Genomic DNA, 20216 nt, shown 5'->3' on the forward strand with positions numbered 1-20216 from the left:
TGGGCATGATTTTAGTGTTTGAACAGTCATGAATTATTTTTAACAGCAGGTTGGATGTAATGTGTTAGAACTACCAGCAGGTGGGGATAAGAGACCTTTAAGGTGTTTGGTGCCACACTCCACCTTCAGGTTTAAAACTAGTGTTAATGGAGGGAGTTTGAAGGTTGAGTTTGTTCCACGACTGCATTTCACTCACTGCCTCTGTTTGTATCTCTGTCATTGCAGGACCAACATGGAGCGAGAAGTCAGCGCTCTCAGGAGGCCGACAAACCTCACAGAAGAAAGAGAGAGAAAACACACACCTGTGACGAGTGTGGGATGGGTTTTACTGTGAAGGAGTCACTAAAACGTCATCAGGTCATCCACACTGGAGTTAAAGCGTTCAGCTGTGACTTGTGTGGAAAGTCTTTTTCCTGGAAGAGTGGTCTAAAAACACACCAAGTCATCCACAGTGGAGTTAAAGCGTACAGCTGTGATCAGTGTGGCAGAGCTTTTACTCACAGTAGCAGCTTACAGAATCATCAAGTCATCCACTCTGGAATTAAGGCATACAGCTGTGACATTTGTGGAAAAACTTTCAGCCAGATAGGGAGCAGAAATACACACCTACGCATTCACACCAGACATGATGTGTACTGCTGTGAACAGTGTGGCAAACAGTTTATAACCAACAGGCAGTTACAACAACACATGTTTACCCACACTGAGGGACGACCTTATAAATGTGACCTGTGTGAGAAGACTTTTAAAGCTCCACGTCACCTGAGGCAGCACCAACAGATCCACACCAGAAAGAGACTCTACAAGTGCAGTTACTGTGAGGTATGTATTTATATTGTTATCTTGTCATTTTAGCCTGACTGTTTGGAACAACTCTGCTCATTAAACTGTGTTAGCATGTTAGCAATTCTACTGCATGGAAAAGCAGCTCTGAGTGATTATTCAGATTTTCATGTCAGTTATGATTTTAGTATTACTGTAGTATTATGGTGGTAGTATTGTAGTTATTGCAGCCCAGTAAACTGAGTGTGTTAACTGAAATGAAAATCTGAGTGATTATTCAGATTTTCATTTCAGTTATTCAATTCAATTCAATTCAATTTTATTTATATAGCGCCAAATCACAACAAAAGTCGCCTCAAGGCGCTTCATAGATACAGAGAAAAACCCAACAATCATATGACCCCCTATGAGCAAGCACTTTGGCGACAGTGGGAAGGAAAAACTCCCTTTTAACAGGAAGAAACCTCCGGCAGAACCAGGCTCAGGGAGGGGCGGCCATCTGCTGCGACCGGTTGGGGTGAGAGAACGAAGACAGGATAAAGACATCCTGTGGAAGAGAGACAGAGGTTAATAACAGATATTATTCAATGCAGAGAGGTCTATTAACACATAGTGAGTGAGAAAGGTGACTGGAAAGGAAAAACTCAGTGCATCATGGGAATCCCCCGGCAGCCTACGTCTATTGCAGCATAACTAAGGGAGGATTCAGGGTCACCTGGTCCAGCCCTAACTATATGCTTTAGCAAAAAGGAAAGTTTGAAGCCTAATCTTAAAAGTAGAGATAGTGTCTGTCTCCCGAATCCAAACTGGAAGCTGGTTCCACTGAAGAGGGGCCTGAAAACTGAAGGCTCTCCCTCACATTCTACTTTTAAATACTCTAGGAACAACAAGTAGGTCTGCAGTGCGAGAGCGAAGTGCTCTAATAGGGTGATATGGTACTACAAGGTCATTAAGATAAAATGGGGCCTGATTATTTAAGACCTTGTATGTGAGGAGCAGGATTTTGAATTCAATTCTGGATTTAACAGGAAGCCAATGAAGGGAAGCCAAAACAGGAGAAATATGCTCTCTCTTTCTAGTCCCTGTCAGTACTCTTGCTGTAGCATTTTGGATTAGCTGAAGGCTTTTCAGTGAGTTTTTTGGACATCCTGATAATAATGAATTGCAGTCGTCCAGCCTGGAAGTAATAAATGCATGAACTAGTTTTTCAGCGTCACTCTGAGACAGGATATTTCTAATTTTAGAGATGTTGCGCAAATGGAAGGAAGCAGTCTTACATATTTGTTTAATATGTGCGTTGAAGGACATGTCCTGGTCAAAAATGACTCCAAGGTTCCTCACAGCGTTACTGGAGGCCAAGGTAATGCCATCCAGAGTAAAAATCTGGTTAGATACCATATTTCTAGGCTTTTCAGGGCCGAGCACAATAACCTCAGTTTGATCTGATTTAAGAAGCAGAAAGTTAGCGGCCATCCAGGTCTTTATGTCTTTAAGACATTCCTGCAGTTTAACTAATTGGTGTGTGTTATCTGGCTTCATGGATAGATAGAGCTGTGTGTCATCAGCATAGCAGTGAAAATGTATGCTATGTCTTCTAATGATACTGCCTAAGGGAAGCATGTATAATGTAAACAGAATTGGTCCTAGCACTGAACCCTGTGGAACTCCATAATTAACCTCAGTGTGTGAAGAGGACTCTCCATTTACATGTACAAATTGGAGTCTATTAGATAGATATGATACAAACCACTGCAGTGCAGTACCTGTAATACCTACAGCATGTTCTAATCGCTCTAATAGGATATTATCATCATCATCATCATCATCATCATCATCATCATCATCATCATCATCATCATTTATTTATTTATATAGCACTTTAAAAACACACCTGGTAGACCAAAGTGCTGTACAATACTAATATGCACATAGTAATAGACATAGCAATAAAGTTAAAAAACAATAAAAATAAAAAAAATAAAATAAAATAAAAATGTCAGATATTATGGTCAATAGTATCGAACGCTGCACTGAGGTCTAGCAGGACAAGCACAGAGATGAGTCCACTGTCAGAGGCCATAAGAAGATCATTTGTAACCTTCACTAAAACTGTATCTGTGCTGTGATGAGCTCTGAAACCTGACTGAAACTCTTCAAATAAACCATTCCTCTGCAGATGATCCGTTAGCTGTTTGTTAGTAGTTATGATTTTTGTTTACACGATCATGAAAAACTAAAAGGGCTGAAAATTAATATGACGGTGTTATTTAATGTTCAGGCAGTTTCCTGGTATATAATGATATTGTTATTACAGGGAGTGCAGAATTATTAGGCAAGTTGTATTTTTGAGGAATAATTTTATTATTGAACAACAACCATGTTCTCAATGAACCCAAAAAACTCATTAATATCAAAGCTGAATGTTTTTGGAAGTAGTTTTTAGTTTGTTTTTAGTTTTAGCTATTTTAGGGGGATATCTGTGTGTGCAGGTGACTATTACTGTGCATAATTATTAGGCAACTTAACAAAAAACAAATACCGTATTTCCCGGACTACAAAGCGCACCTGAATATTAGCCACACAAGCTAAAATCAGGGGAAAATCCTGTTTTGTACATACATTAGCCGCACCTGACTAAAAGCCGCAGGTGTTTCAATGTTTTTTTTTGGGTTTTTTTCGCCTGTCCCATTTGGTTCTTTAGCCATCAGAATTGTTGTCTGAAGACCAACAAGGATACCCAATGGATTTACTTTGCCAAACGGATCATCATGGCCTTGCCGTATTGGTCCATTTGGTCGATCTTTGTTTTTATTATTTATTATATTTTATTTTCAGATGTTACAGACGGGACAGACATGAGTGAGAGATAGGAAAGGGAGAAAGAAAGAGGAAGGAAAGGAAAAACAGAAGGGGAGAGGGACAGTGAGAAAGGGGGGGAGAAAAAAAAAATCTCCTGGATCACCTGTTGAGAGAAGAATAGAAAACAAGCAAAAAAAGACAAAAAAAAAAGAAACAAAGCAACATACTAAACACAACACCATCGCATTAATCTAGCTAAGTGTAAACAGCAGTAAATACTAAATATTCAATGTTGTTGTGCAGCACGCAGGACAGATGTGCTTCGAGGTAGCAGCCAAGAAAGGTGTAATTTGGGTCTACGAGCAGTGAACACCCGTGTGCATACCTGTGTGGATCAGCGCGCTTGTATTCCAAAGGTTTCTCCATGTAACGATCTGTTAGGGAGTGTGGGGGGGCCACAGCCCCGTCCTCCAGGGTGTGAAGCAGGTCATCAGAATCATCAGAATCAGAATACTTTATTGATCCCTGGGGGAAATTATTTTTTGTTACAGTGCTCCATTTTAAACCAACATTAAGACAAGACAGACAATACGCTAACTAAGAATAGTACAATATATACATATATATACGTATATAGGTATGGAGGAGATCAAAACTCCAGACATCCAGAGGCCCCCAGAACACAAGAAACCAAGGAAGACCAACAGAGGGGCAGCCGCGCCACTGTTCCAGTAAGAGCTGAGGAGAGTCCCAGATGAGGGTTCACTCAGCAGCCGCGGAGCAGAAGCCAGGGGGAGTTGCAGTGACGCGCCCGTGAGCTCCGCCGGCCGCCAGCTGTGCCTGAGTGACCGAGCCCCAGGCCGAGAGGCCGGGGGCACCCCACCCCCGAAGGGGCCCGAGCGAGCCCCAGGCTCCAGGCCCCGATAAGCGGCCGCCAAGGAGTGAGCCGGTGTGTACCTGGACGCCCACCCCCAGACACAAAGAACCACCAACGCACCGATGTCTGAGGGCGTCCGCCACCGGCAGGGGAAGTGGTGGTAGGTGGAGATAGGCCTCCAAACCTTGGAGGGCCTGAGGTGTCCCCAGAGAGGTGGCGTCTGATACCCAACCTGACATATAGACACAGACATACAGGCACATACAGACACAAACATCCATTCCCCCCCCTCATGCTCTCATATGCACTCACTCCACACTCAACCAACATGGAGACAGACATAAAGAGACGCTGTACACACGATCACACTCCCCAAGCGTACTCTACAAACCGGGTCTAGGTACCCTTGCCCCTGGAGCGGGGAACTGCACCCAGACCCAGGTGGTGTTACCCTTTTCCCTGCGGTGGGGAGAGGCAGACCACCCCGACTCCGTAGCAGCAGGGAGGCCCCACACTCCAGACCGCAGTCGGACGGCCAACTCCACCTAGCCCTCCCGCTCCAGCAGGCCGCAGAGAATGGGGGTGGGAGAAGACTCCAAACCTCCCTCCACCCGCTCATTGTAGTGTTGATGCATGTGTGTTCTAAGGTGCAATTAAAACCCAGGAGGGCATGGAGCTACCTGCCAAGGAGCAGCAGGTAAGCACATAGTCCCTCCTGATAGCCCTCAATGTCTAAGTGTATTTAAAATTGAGAGGTGGGCAACGACGCCAGGGGTGAGGTGTACACCCTGATGGTAATTTGGACTCCGTGATTGTGCCCACCCCCAAGATCCTATATGTATGTGTAATGAGAGTGTGAATAATGTGAATGTCTAAGTTGTGGGATAAAATTGAGGCAGAGGCAGCCAGAAGGGGACAGAGGGGGGGGGGTTAGCCTCCTCTGCACCCTGGTGACATACCCCTACTCCAAGGCCCTGCATGTGTGGGTGGTTGTGGTGGAGCGGGAAGAGAGAGGCAGCTGGAGATGGGGAGGGAAGGAAGGGAGGGGCAGGTAACCCCTCCCTGGGGCCAGCTCCCCCGCTGACCCCAGTAGGCACTCCCACACTCCGCGACCCGCCAGGGAAAGGGGGCCCAGGCCCATCCAGACCGGGGCCCAGTGCAGCAGCGCCTCCCGGCCCCACAGAGCCCGGGACAGTCCACCCGACCCCACCACAGAGAAAACTGCACCCACCCCACCATCCGCTCATCTTCCAGACTACATAAGACAGTAAACGCCCAGGCTGAGATCTTCCTCCACCTCTCCTGTGTCTCCCCCTCCTGCAGAGAGAGTTCCTGAAGAGAGGAAAGCTCCTGCAAGATGTGACCATCTCCCCCACCAGTTGAAGAGCCCCCCAGCCGGTTCAACGCACCGGCGGCACCCTGCTCCAGGGCCGGGCCCCCATGCACCCACCCGCCCACAACCCCGGCAACACACCAACCAGGATCCAAGCCCCCGAGGCCCGGCCCGGGCCCCAGCCCAGAGACGGAGCGCCCCCAGAACCTCACGCCCATCCCGGACCCACCCAGGGCCAGCCAGGCTACCAGGTCAGTAACCCACGTCCGTCAGCACAGACCCTCCCCTAGCCCCGCTGCACGCAGCCGCGAGGAAACAGTCACCTGAGAGCCAACAGAGCCCCCAACCGGACATGACCGCTACCCCGGGTTGAGCCCCCCAAGGAAGATGCCTCCGGGGAACCCCCCGACGCCCTAAGCCTGTCCCTACCCCCACACCAATCACAACAGTGAAGGTGGGACCAAATTATGACCCCCCACCCCCACTAGGTGATGGAGCTGATAAAAGGAGTCCAGAGCAATTGATCTGATGTGGTGGCAGAGGCTGTATCAAGACTAATGTAATCTAATAGATAATTTCTATATTGGTTAGAATTAAGATTATTTTTATTTTTCCAGTTCATGAGGACTGTTTTCTTGGCTATGCATAGGGCAGTGAAAATCATATGGGCTATATTCTTTTCTGAAGTGACATTATCTAAGCTGCCCAGTAAACACACTAAGGGGGAGGTTGGAATGTTACATTTCAGACACTTTGATAAGTCTTCACATATCTCGTGCCAAAACTTTTGCACTGGTGGACAGAACCAAAGAGCGTGGATGTAATTGTCTGGTGTATTGCCTTGACAGTGTGAGCAGTTGTTGGAAGATGTAAAGCCCATCTTGAACATCCGATGACCTGTATAGTGCACTCTATGTAGTATTTTGTATTGTATTAATTGCAGACTGGGATTTTTAATTAATTTAAAGGTTTTTAAGCAAATCTGAGACCAGAAGTTTTGGTCTAAGCTGACTGATAAATCTGCTTCCCATTTTGCAATAGGAAGGGATATTGATTCATCTAATTTAGAAAGTGTTCTGTATATTTTAGATAATAATTTGGGGGATTTAAGAGTAAGAAAATGTGCCGCACTTAGTGGTGTTTGTAATTCAACTTGACTGAGGTTAAATTTCTTTTTTACTATGGATTTAATTTGTTGATATTCTAAAAATCTTGTCTTGTTGATCCCATATTGTGCAACTAGTCTGTCAAATGGAATAAATTCTGTTCCCTCTAATATATGTTCTAAGTATTTAATTCCTTTACAACTCCATTCTGGGAAATTAATCATATTATTGTTTTGTAATATGTCAGGGTTATTCCAGATAGGTGTACGTTTGCATGGGATTAATGAAGACTCCGTTATTTTTAGAAACTCCCACCATGCTGTCAGAGAAAAGCTGATGTTGATACTTTTAAAGCATTCATGTCTTTTGATGTTTGAGCTAATAAATGGTAGGTCTGAAATCTCTAGATCCTTGCATAGTGCCTGTTCAACATCTAGCCAGGGCTCAACTAAGAAGGTATGTTTTAACCATTCTGAGATGAACTGAAGCCTGTTGGCTAAGAAGTATTGGTGAAAATTAGGCAGATCTAATCCTCCTCTATCCTTGGTTCTTTGTAGCGTTTTTAAGCTGATACGCGGGGGTTTATCTTTCCAAAGGAATTTGGAAATATATGAATCCAGAGATCTGAACCAATCTTGTGATGGTTTGTTAGGGATCATCAAAAATAAGTAATTTATTTTTGGCAAGATCATCATTTTTATAGTGGCGACCCTTCCCATGAGTGATATGGGTAAAGATTTCCATCTAGTCAGATCGCCTTCTACTTTCTTTAGAAGTGGGATGTGGTTTAATTTAGTTAAGTCTGAAAGCTTAGGAGAGACATTAATACCTAAATATTTAATATTTCCGGATTGCAGTGGGGCAGAGGAAGAATTATGGAAGGAGCAGTTAATGGGGAGAACTGTAGATTTTGGCCAGTTAATTGAATAATCTGAAACTCTTGAAAACCAGTTTATTAAAGTAATTACCTCAGAGAGGTTGGTTTGTGTGTTTTGCAGAAAAAGCAACACATCATCCGCATAGAGACTGATTTTATGTTCTATGTTCTTACATTTTATGCCCTTAATTGTTGTAGCCTGTCTAAATGCTGCTGCTAGAGGTTCGATAAAAATTGCAAAAAGTGAAGGGGAGAGTGGGCATCCCTGTCTGGTGCCCCTCAGGAGATAGAAGCTGGAGGATGTCTGGTCATTTGTTCTGATACGAGCTGTTGGGGAATTGTATAATATTCTTATCCAGTTTATGAAAGAGTTTCCAAAACCAAATTTGTGTAAAGTTGCGAATAAAAATTTCCAGTTAACTCTGTCAAATGCTTTTTCTGCATCTAGAGATAATATTATGGTTTCGATGTTTTTATAGTATGAGTAGTCTATTAAATTAAGTAATCTACGAGTGTTTGTTGAGGAGTGCCGACCTTTTATGAAACCAGTTTGGTCAGGATGAATTAAGAGGGGGGTCATTTTCTCTAATCTCTTTGAGAGAGCTTTGCAGATTATTTTAAGGTCTACATTTAAAAGAGAAATTGGACGATAGCTTGAGGGAAATAAAGGGTCTTTGCCTGGTTTTAGCAGGAGACTAATGTTGGCAGAATTCATATTTGGTGGTAGTCTGCCATTTTCCTCGATTTCCTGCAACATGCCGTGGAATACTGGTGCCAAAATTATCCAAAATTCCTTTTAGAATTCTGCAGGGAAGCCGTCTGGACCTGGAGCCTTATTATTGGGCATACTTATCAGGGCTTCCTGGAGTTCACTTGGCGTCAGTGGCGAATCCAGTTCCATTGCTTGACTATCTAGTAATTTTGGAAGAGTTACGTTGTCAAGAAACTGATCAATTTCATTTTTAGATGGGTTTATTTGTGGTGAGTATAAAGTTTCATAGAAATCCCTAAAAATGTTGTTTATTCTTCCAGGATCATATATTGTGTTCCCCGATAAATCTTTAGCAGCACATATAGTTGTTTTTTCTTTATTTATTTTTAGCTGGTTAGCTAGAAATCGACCTGATTTGTTACTGTGTTCAAAATTCTGCAAGCGAAGTCTTTGTATAAGGAATTGTGTTTTTTTTATTAATAATTTCATTTAATTCTAGTTTTGTTTTGCATATTTTGTTCAATGTTTCCTGATCTTGGTCGCACGCGTAGGCTTCTTCTAGTGATTTGATGTTTTTTTTCTAATTCCTGAATATTTTTGTTTTCTTCTTTCTTTTTGTGTGATGAGAAAGAAATTATTTTACCTCTCATCACAGCTTTCCCTGCTTCCCATAGAACAGAAGCAGATATTCCGGGAGTGTCATTAAAGTCTAAATATGAAGTCCATTCCTTTTTAAAATATTTAATAAAGTCTTCATCTTTAAGTAGTGATATATTAAATCTTCAGTTTTTTCTTGGCGTAGTGTTATTCTTGTGCATTAGTGTTAAAGATACAGGAGCATGATCGCTGACAGCTATAGGATGAATCTCAGTGTCTGAAATGTCACACAGCAGTGAGCTGCTGACCAAAAAATAATCCAGACGAGAGTAAGAGTGATGAACATGCGAGAAAAAAGTATATTCCTTACTGGTGGGGTGAAGAGAGCGCCATGCATCGCAAAGACCAAAGTCGCTCATATACTGTTTGATTATATTTGTGGATTGCCAATTGCGCTGAGTTCCTGTTGTGTTGAGCCTATCCATGTCTTCATTTAGTCCAAGGTTGAGGTCACCGCCAAGAATGAGTGTGCAATCAAGGTGTTCAGAGAGTGCACTAAAAAATCCGTGGAAGAATGAGGGTTCATCAACATTTGGACCGTATATACTTACAATACATAGTTTTTTGTTCAATATTGATAGTTTAATAATTAGAAATCTACCCTCTGGATCTATAACTGTATCGAGTACTGTAAAATTAACATTTTTATGTATTAAAATTGCTACTCCCCGTTGTCTAGAATTATAACAGGCTGCAAACACGTTAGGAAACTCAGGTGTTTTAAGTTCATTTAAACCTGTGACAGGTTTGTGAGTTTCTTGTAATAAAACAACATCTGCCTGTAGTTTTTTAAGCTGGTTAAATATCTTTAACCTCTTTCCTCTGGAGCCAGCTCCATTTACATTCCATGTGACAAACCTCAGCATGCCCATAATTGTGTGTGTATGTCTAATGAAGTATGCTGGGTGTTTCGTTTAGACAGGTGGAGAGAATGTGGAAACATCCCTTGTTTGTAAATAGAAAGAGAAAAAGAAGTGTGGTGAGAGGCTCCATAAGTCTGACTATGTGTGTGAATATTCACTAATATGAACAAGCGTGGCTTGCTTATGTGTCCTGCAAGTCTGTGCGTGCTGTGAGGCTGTTGTGAATGTGCTGCCGTTGAGCTGATGTGTTTGCGTGATCGTGGTGTGAAAATATGGAGAAATAGAGGGTGTTGTTTGTAGGTGAGTGGGGAAGTAGGTGATCACAGTAGTGAAAGACAAGAGAAAGAAAGAAACCACATGAACTGTGAGCAACAACAACAAAAAAGAAACGAAACGGAAACATTCCAATTAAAGCAATGACGGAGGGTGACGGTGTTATATCTGCTATGACATCATATTGATATTACTAGGTTAAACCCATGTTAAAAGAGAAAGTGTGAATGAATAAGAAAAGAGTGTAGCGGGTTCTTATCTGGAGTGCAGTCAATATAACCACGGTGTGGTGCCGGGGTCGCGGTAGAGCTGTCCGTCCACGTAGAGCCGGTCCACGGCGATGACAGCACGGGAGCCTTTCTGGATGAAGCTACGTCGAACTGGGAACAGGACCTTGCGTCGTTCCAGGATCTCTTTGGGGAACTGGTCGTTCACGCTGAAGTCCGTTCCTTTCAGCTCTCTGCCGCGACTCTTCACCTGTTCCTTCTGTTTGAATTGACCGAATTTGGCCACAATAGGCCGTGGTCTCCCGGTCCGCGACCGCACGCCCCCCAAGCGATGTACTCTATCGAAGTTGATGTTCTTTACGGTGTCCTCCGGCAGCTTCAGGTGGATTTTAATGAAGCTTTTCACCGTTGCCTCTGCGTCCTCTCCGGCAGTTTCTGTTTTCCAGAAAACACAAGATTATCTCTCATGCTACGGGCTTGTAGATCGATAACGGACTCTTTTATTTTTTTATTTTCAATGTTTAGCTGGGTCACGTTATCGGTGAGAGATTTGACCGACTCCCGTAGCGTGGCATTTTCAGCGGCAAGCGTTTCCACCTGCTGCTGGCTGAATTCCAGGGATTCTCTCAGAGATTTAAATTCCCGGTGTAAAATCTCCACCAGGGACAGCCTCGCATCGAAACTGGACAATCGCTTGTCGATTGACTCCAGGATGTCTGCGATGTCTTTGCCGGCAGGCGATGTTGTACCGGGGGAGTCTGCCGGGTGACATCTCTTCGATGACGGCGTCTCAATTTTGGTCGGGGAAGATGCACTCTGGGCCTTATTCATTACTAAATCTTGAAAACAGCGGTCGATGTAATCTTGGAGAGCGTCTAAACTCTCCCCGTTGTCCTCCAGGGTGTTAGAGATGATAAAACAGATGTTGTTAGTTATATGACAGTTGATTAGTATATTTGGTAATACTGAAGCTTGAAAAACCTTTGTTAAACTCTATGCTACCATTTGCTTTTTCTCCGCCAAAATCTCCGGCGTCTGACGTCACCTACAACATGGGTCGCTTACCTTGTCCGTCACTTCCGTCACTTACCTGGCTCTGTATTCCTTTCAATGTTGACTTATCATATGTAAGAGAATATGCACAAAGGGAATTGTCAGGAAAGAGATGGCTGTTTGGAGACATACCCCTTTTATTAATATTTTGAAAAACAAGTTATAATAATAATAATAATACATTTTATTTGAGGGCGCCTTTCAGAAACCCAAGGTCACCTTACAAAAAACATAATTAATAAAAGGAACAATAGTCATAAAATACATAAAATAAGTTAAAATTACAAAACAGAGCGTGACAACAGATAAAATCAGCATTAAAGCGAATAAGCCAGTTTAAACAGATGTGTTTTGAGCTGTGTCTTAAATACGGAGAGGGAGTCAATATTTCTTAGTGCAGGACGAAGAGAGTTCCAGAGCCGAGGAGCAGAGCGACTGAAAGCTCTGTTCCCCATAGTGATAAGGTGTGAGGACGGAACAGTAAGATGAATAGCAGATGATGATCTGAGAGGGCGGGAAACAGTGGTGATATGGAGCAGATCACAAATATGAAGGAGCAGATTTATGGATACACTTGTATGTAAGAAGTAAGATTTTAAAATTTATCCTGGCTTCTATGGGCAACCAGTGAAGCTGCTGAAGAACTGGGGTAATATGAGCACTTAACGGAGTGCAAGTTATGACCCGAGCTGCAGAATTTTGAAGAAGTGTGAGTTTATGAAGGGCCCTTTTAGGGAGACCAAATAGGAGGGAATTACAGTAATCAATACGGGACGTAATAAGACTATGGACAAGGATGGCAGCAGCATGGGGAGTAAGGAAGGGACGGAGTCGGTGAATATTACGTAAATGGAAGTAAGCAGACCGTGTTATGTAATTAATGTGAGACTGGAATGAAAGAGTATTATCAAGTATGATACCCAAACTCTTAACCTGAGGGGAGGGAAGGGTGGGAGAATTTTCAATGTTAATGGAAAAGCTGTGGGATTTGGTTAAGATAGATGGTGTACCAACAAGTAAAACTTCAGTTTTATTACTGGGTTATGGGTACATATTTGCACATGTAGTACATAACAGTAACCTATAGCACACCAGAAAAATAGATTCGGACTACCTTTTAGGCTCAGGTGCAGTGTAGGGCTGAACGATATATCGCATTTGCGATAATATCGCGACATGATCAAGTGCAATTTTCTAACCGCAAAGGCTGCGATTATACTCTGGACATGTCCAAATTCATGGGCTGCATCCTCCTGAGGCCGCATTTGTAGATCGATTACGTCACAGCGACGCGCCGAAGGCTGTCCAAATTACTACCATATCCCAGAATTCATAGCGCGGCCGAGCCAAACTCCAGTTTCCAGCAATGGCGGCTGCTACTAAGTTTTAAAATTACTCATACTAATCTTTCTGGGTCACAAAATAAACTTTTAACATATTTTCAGGCGAGAAAGTAGTTGTGTAAACATCAAATATCTGCTCGGTTTATCAAGATATCCCATATTTGCAAAAGTGCTTCGACGTTTTCAGAGGCGTCTGCTACCCACCAGCTCGACAGCTAGCCGGGAGCTCGAGGGTTACTGATGCGGCCGAGAACGGCACAACTCCCGGCACATCATTTTCAGATCACCGCGGAGTTTCGCTGCTCGGGTTAAACGTAATATATAAGTCACTTAGACAACCTAAAAATGTTATTGTTGGGCTTTTTTCAGTGTTTTGTTTGTTCATGAGTAAATCGGTTTGGCTGAGATTAAAGTTATTAGATTAGATAAAATAAAACTTTATTAATCCCCCGGGTGGGTTCCTCCTTGGTTTTCACACAGCTGACTAAACGTCAAACAGAAAACTTATTAAACAGAAGTATGAGACAGTCGAGAATTTACACCAGTGTCTGGTTATATTTTAGATAGCAAGAAGCAGACGGCCGAGTTTATTAAACTCCACCGAGACAGCGGTGACGCTAATCAGAACTAGACCGTCCAATTTCACGCCTTTAAATTTTAAAGGCGTGTTTGTGTGTGTGTTTATACAATTGCTATTATGTTTGCACTTTATGTGTAATGTTACTGACTGCAGAGATCAGTAAGATGTGTGTATTTTTTATTTATTAGTTTTATTTATTTAATATTATTTTTTAATTGAATGACTGTCTAGTAGTTCACAGATGTCGAAAAACTGAGTGTGGTAAAGCCACTGATTTTTTTATGTATATTTCTGCAATCTGCACATTGTACTGACTTTCATTTTAATGTTTACACCAGGGTTCCTTGTCAGCACTTTATGCTCAGATGTTTGTAAGCTAAAAATAAACTATTGTGTATGTTCAAATATACTGTTGTGACTGAAGAAGTTAAATAAAAATGTCAGTCATCAATTCATGCATCACCTCATGTCATCATAACAGAGGTCTGTCTTCCAGGAAAGAACAGTTTAAAATTAATGTAATATAGTATTGGCCATACTATATGATGTATTGCTTGTCTTTGTTTAATAATACAGAAGACAAAGACCTTAAAAAATAATCGCATATCGCATCGCAATCGCAATATTGGGGCAAAAAATCGCAATTAGATTCTTTTCCATAATCGTTCAGCCCTAGTGCAGTGACACAGCTTTAACAAGAAGAAAAGTCAGTCATTCACCACCATCTTCCTGCGCACTAAAACCACCAAAGTCCTCTCCTCCAGTGTCGGAAACGAACAGGCTCAGGGTGGCTTCATCATCCACTCTCCGCTTCTCTCCTTCATTGTCACTTTCAAAACCAAACAAATCCTCGTTGTCAGTGTCAGAGTCGAACACCCTCAGAAGGGCCGTGGCGGTGTCCTCCTCTCCATCATGCAGCAGTCCAGCCCTTCAAAATCCGTTGGTGATCGTGGATGTTTTCACACTTTTCCACGCTGTCAGAATCCACCGGTGGAGTTGAGCATAACTTGCTTTTCGCAAGTTTATCGCCGCTCGTCATCCACGCCTCCCGCTGAACACGTAGCGCTACTTTGAAGTTTGTTTTTTGCGCTACTTCGTATGGCACTACGTTGCCTGGCGGACGGACATGTGACTAACATACTACTCTTGAACCCCGATCCTTCCGCCAGGCAACGTAGTGCCGTACAACAGCGGAACAAACAAAACAAATAGTCTTACGATATGACAAAAATCATGGACAATCCATAGAAAAGCCGCACCTGACTAAAAGCCGCAGGGTTCAAAGCTTGTGCAAAAAGTAGCGGCTTATAGCCCGACAATTACGGTATATACCCATTTCAATTATTTATTTTTACCAGTGAAACCAATATAACATCTCCACATTCACAAATATACATTTCTGACATTCAAAAACAAAACAAAAACAAATCAGCGACCAATATAGCCACCTTTCTTTGCAAGGACACTCAAAAGCCTGCCATCCATGGATTCTGTCAGTGTTTTGATCTGTTCACCATCAACATTGCGTGCAGCAGCAACCACAGCCTCCCAGACACTGTTCAGAGAGGTGTACTGTTTTCCCTCCTTGTAAATCTCACATTTGATGATGGACCACAGGTTCTCAATGGGGTTCAGATCAGGTGAACAAGGAGGCCATGTCATTAGTTTTTCTTCTTTTATACCCTTTCTTGCCAGCCACGCTGTGGAGTACTTGGACGCGTGTGATGGAGCATTGTCCTGCATGAAAATCATGTTTTTCTTGAAGGATGAGGACTTCTTCCTGTACCACTGCTTGAAGAAGGTGTCTTCCAGAAACTGGCAGTAGGACTGGGAGTTGAGCTTGACTCCATCCTCAACCCGAAAAGGCCCCACAAGCTCATCTTTGATGATACCAGCCCAAACCAGTACTCCACCTCCACCTTGCTGGCGTCTGAGTCGGACTGGAGCTCTCTGCCCTTTACCAATCCAGCCACGGGCCCATCCATCAGGCCCATCAAGACTCACTCTCATTTCATCAGTCCATAAAACCTTAGAAAAACCAGTCTTGAGATATTTCTTGGCCCAGTCTTGACGTTTCAGCTTGTGTGTCTTGTTCAGTGGTGGTCGTCTTTCAGCCTTTCTTACCTTGGCCATGTCTCTGAGTATTGCACACCTTGTGCTTTTGGGCACTCCAGTGATGTTGCAGCTCTGAAATATGGCCAAACTGGTGACAAGTGGCATCTTGGCAGCTGCACGCTTGACTTTTCTCAGTTCATGGGCAGTTATTTTGCGCCTTGGTTTTTCCACACGCTTCTTGCGACCCTGTTGACTATTTTGAATGAAACGCTTGATTGTTCGATGATCATGCTTCAGAAGCTTTGCAATTTTGAGACTGCTGCATCCCTCTGCAAGATATCTCACTATTTTTGACTTTTCTGAGCCTGTCAAGTCCTTCTTTTGACCCATTTTGCCAAAGGAAAGGAAGTTGCCTAATAATTATGCACACCTGATATAGGGTGTTGATGTCATTAGACCACACCCCTTCTCATTACAGAGATTCACATCACCTAATATGCTTAATTGGTAGTAGGCTTTCAAGCCTATACAGCTTGGAGTAAGACAACATGCATGAAGAGGATGATGTGGACAAAATACTCATTTGCCTAATAATTCTGCACTCCCTGTATTTCAGCATAAATGGCCTTTTGTTTACAGAGCCTGATTCCGCTTTCAGGAGCACATGTAATAAAATAAAACACAAATGAAAATAAGCACAAAACCAAACATTCTGTAATCTTCTCTTATGGTTAACAAAGTTGTATCGTTACGTAATGGTATTGTAATATTGTAGCAGTAGTATCATTTCTTGTTTTTAACTTTAGTACTTTTAGACATTAATGTTAAAATACTAAGTTAATGTTATAATTGCAGTGTCATGGGGGTAGTAGTGTTTTTCTTGTGTCCCATTCAGTTGAGTGTTTTAACTGCACAGTTACAGTGTTATTAATGCAGTATTAAATTAGTATTACTGCAGTGTTACATTAGTAGTTTAGCACTGTGTTGGTACCCTGCAAATATTAGCATAGTAGTACTTTAGTGTAACTCAGATGTTACTGTAACATGAAATAAGTATTACTGTAGTATTATGATGGTAGTATTGTAGTTATTGCAGCCCAGTCAACTGAGTGTGTTAACTGAAACAGTAAAATGTAATTGGACGTCTGCAGAGATGCTCTTTCCTTCAGGCGACGTTCAGGATAAAAATGATGAAGGACTGACTTACACTGTCTTTGTGTCTTTGTTTAGAAGCAGAGCGACACAGATGGATCCAGTTCTCAACCCTGTCATCACTGTGGTGGTGGGAAAGACTTTCGTTGTCATCTTTGTGGAAAAACTTTCAGTCGGCAAGACACCCTAAAAGTACATCAACGTAAACACACTGGAGACAAACTGAAATACTGCAAAGAATGTGGGAGAAGCTTCCCCACATCAGGTGACTTAAAATGTCATGAACTGATTCACAGTGGGGTTAAAAAGCACCTCTGTGATCAGTGTGGGTCATCTTTCATCACTGCAGTCAACCTTAAAAGACATAAACGAGTCCACACAGGAGAGAAACCATACAAGTGCAGACACTGTGACAAAAGCTTCTCACATTCAAGTAGTCGTATCTATCATGAACGTGCACACATGGAAGGAAACTACAGCTGTGACCAGTGTGACAAGAGCTTCAGGAATCTCAGTTCATACTCCACACACAAACGATCCCACGTTACTAAAAAACTGTTTCACTGTTTCCAATGTGCCAAAACATTCACCTCATTGTCTGCTCTGTGCAAACATCAGCGTGATCACTCAGGGCTGAAATCACTCCCATCACAGTGAATCTGAAGAGACAGAAAGATCCTCTACTGGTTTCAGGGTCAGACTTAAAACCCTTGAGATCAGGCTCCACAGAGTTCAGATGTAAAAATGTGATGAGGCAGCTGTGAATGAACATGTTCCTCTAGTGTACTGAGAAAAATTAAACAGGTGATGAATAAGATAAACATGTTAAACTGTGTTATAGACAGGGATGCACCTAGCTGCTACTCAGGTGCGTATGTGTGACAAAAATTACGAATGCGTAGTGACATTTATGTTACCAAGCGCCTTTGCGTACTTGACCATCTCATTTAACCTTAAACATGTTGCTGCAGCTTCTTTGGTGTTTCGCCACCACCTAAGAAACACCAACCTGAGCCAGAGCCGAAGAAAATACTTTGGGGGATGCTTTTTCATTGATCTGTGGACATCACAAAAGTCGAGCAGGAAATCATTTACATTGTGTCTGTGTCCAGCAAAGGAGAGCTTACCTCTGACTTTCTTGGACTGATTGAACTGGGTGCTGACCGGCTGCTACTTGCTACTTGCTACAGTTGAAGACTCTCTTGTGCACATTCTGTGCACAGCACACACACTGGAGAATTGCTTAAAATCAGTTGATCGCAAGGTTCCCAACTGTGAGACGTTTAATCGCTGTGTGGTCAAGCTGATGCAGTTTTATTTGCAAAAAAAAGTGGAGCAAAAAAAAAAAATGCTACACTGAAGAAGCTGTGTGAAGAAAATGGGATCCCCTTTGTAAAACTGGGTATGCTTCATAATACCAGGTGGTCTTCATGGAGGTCTTTTGTTTCGTACCAATTCGCGAGAGTTGAGGCTCGAGTATGAAATGTATGGTTTTCAGGGTTTTTATCGTTAACTCTGTTTCCCTCGGACTTCTCCCATGTGTTATGAATAAATTTTAATTATTTACATGTTACCATAGTGACCAGAGAGCATTAAGGGGCAGAGAGTGTTGTTGGCGCATTTCAGGAGGAGCCTGCTAATAAAGTTAGTGAATACAGGTTTATTATTACATTTACAAAATACCGCAGTTTTTGTCTTGGTCATATCATTTTATTCTGTTGTATTTATCTGCAACACCTTAAATGCCGGTCCGGGAAAATATGTGACTGTTGGAAAACAATTCACACAATACACATCACAGCAAAGCACCTCCCACATGGTTCTAAGACAAGGCACTATGTGTGTGTATGTGTAAACATCTGTATGCATGTGAGAATGTGTGTGTGTGTGTGTGTGTCTCTGTGTGCGTGTCTAAATGTTTCTAACAACATCCTTAGTCATAATCTCCCCCACACCCAATATATGGTTCAATTCCTTTACTGGTTCACCATACACAACACAGTGAAGTCATACAAAGGGCAGGAAGCTTACCAAACATCAAACAAACCTTCACAAGGGTGTGCTTGTGATAAAACACTACGCCGAGACTGTGCCATGTGTTGTGTTGTGTGTCACGTCACATGTGTATTCATACCTCCAGTGTAAGTTGAACCTCAGTATTTGTCCAGCTCCTCCATATTTCTGTTGACCAACACTTTGGCTTGTTCCGGTGTTCCATTGAGTTTAATGAATACTTTACAGTTGCTGGTCCATGTACTCTGAATTTTTCCCTGTTTCTTCAAGTAACGTGCTTTCCTGGCAATGTCCGCATTTCTTTTTATCAGATGTTCATTCATGAAGACATCGGCTCCTTTCAGTTTCTTTCCTTGTTTTAACAGTGCTGTTTTGTGTTTTCTGTTAGCAAATCTCACAATGATGGCTGGTTTGTCACTGTCATTTTTTCAGGGTAGAGGGTGGCAAGCCTCAATTATTGTTATAATCCACTTCCACACATTTGGACCGTAGACAGGTAACCACTTGAAGCTCCGTGGAGTTGACATCTTTCTCTCCTGGCCCTCCTACATTGTCAGCTGTGACCCCCCCCCCCCGGGCGTTTGACCGGGGTTTGATGTGAAGCCCCGTAATGATGACATCGTTCATCCGGGTGTACTGCTCCAAATCCACCACTCTGTTCTCCGGGTACGCCAGCCACCGATCCTTCTCTGCGTTCTGTATGCGGAGAGCCTTAACTTCCTCGACCAGGTCCAGGATGGCTTTCTGCTGCAGTTTGACAGCAGAAATCTCCTCTGTCATAAACTCCAGCAGCTTCTTAATATCGTCGCCTTCCTCAGCTGACAGAACTTTTTTCGGGCCCATGCTGAGAGACGCTCTTCAAGCGTCTTTGCTCCATCAAAGCCATCAGAGGCAGATTCCAGTGTAAACGCTGTTCCCACATGAAAAACTAGACTGATCCACCTCCTGCTGTCAGACCTGCAGGGTTTAGGCCTGTGGTGTTTCTTCTGTCTTATACTGAACACAAACTATTTTTTTGGACTGGCACAAATAATTTGTGTGCCTTCTTATTTGATGCAGAACACCTATTTGTTCTGTAAATACATTTAAATTGTTATATAAAAACACCTGAGGGATTGGCTGCATTTTTAAGCGAATAGTACCAGATAACTGTTGTTTCCAAAACATGTGCAGAATTTTTAGAAATGTACAATTTTGTATTTGCATTTCAAGTTATGAAAATGATTCTTCAAACATTTTTATGGGTTTCACAGGAAAAAATGTAACTTTTTTCTACTCTGAGTTTGAATTTTTGCTTGAACTTAGATAACTTGTGCTAATATAGTATGCCGAAATGTAAAAAATAACTCAAATTTCAGATATTTGAGGTTGTGCTGAAAAGATTATACCAAACAAGGCGAGATAAACTGTTTTTATTATAATAATAATAATAATAATAATAATAATAATAATAATAATAATAATAATAATAATAATAATATAGAGGAAAAATCAAAAGCAGTCAAAAATGGCA

General features: G+C 42.4%; 1 protein-coding gene across 1 annotated transcript; it reads left to right on the forward strand.

Moving 5' to 3' along the window:
• Positions 1-229: 229 nt before the first annotated feature.
• Positions 230-18359, forward strand: LOC146701522 (uncharacterized). Its single transcript, XM_085467866.1, has 2 exons — positions 230-822; positions 16769-18359. Exons 1-2 carry the CDS (start codon positions 319-321, stop codon positions 17345-17347), a joined length of 1083 nt encoding a protein of 360 aa, XP_085323992.1. The 5' UTR covers positions 230-318; the 3' UTR covers positions 17348-18359.
• Positions 18360-20216: the final 1857 nt, after the last annotated feature.

Source organism: Copadichromis virginalis, linkage group LG9, assembly GCF_057382275.1.
Source record: "Copadichromis virginalis isolate Kocher_CV1m ecotype Utaka linkage group LG9, C_Virginalis_male_GT1.1, whole genome shotgun sequence".
NCBI lineage: Eukaryota > Metazoa > Chordata > Actinopteri > Cichliformes > Cichlidae > Copadichromis > Copadichromis virginalis.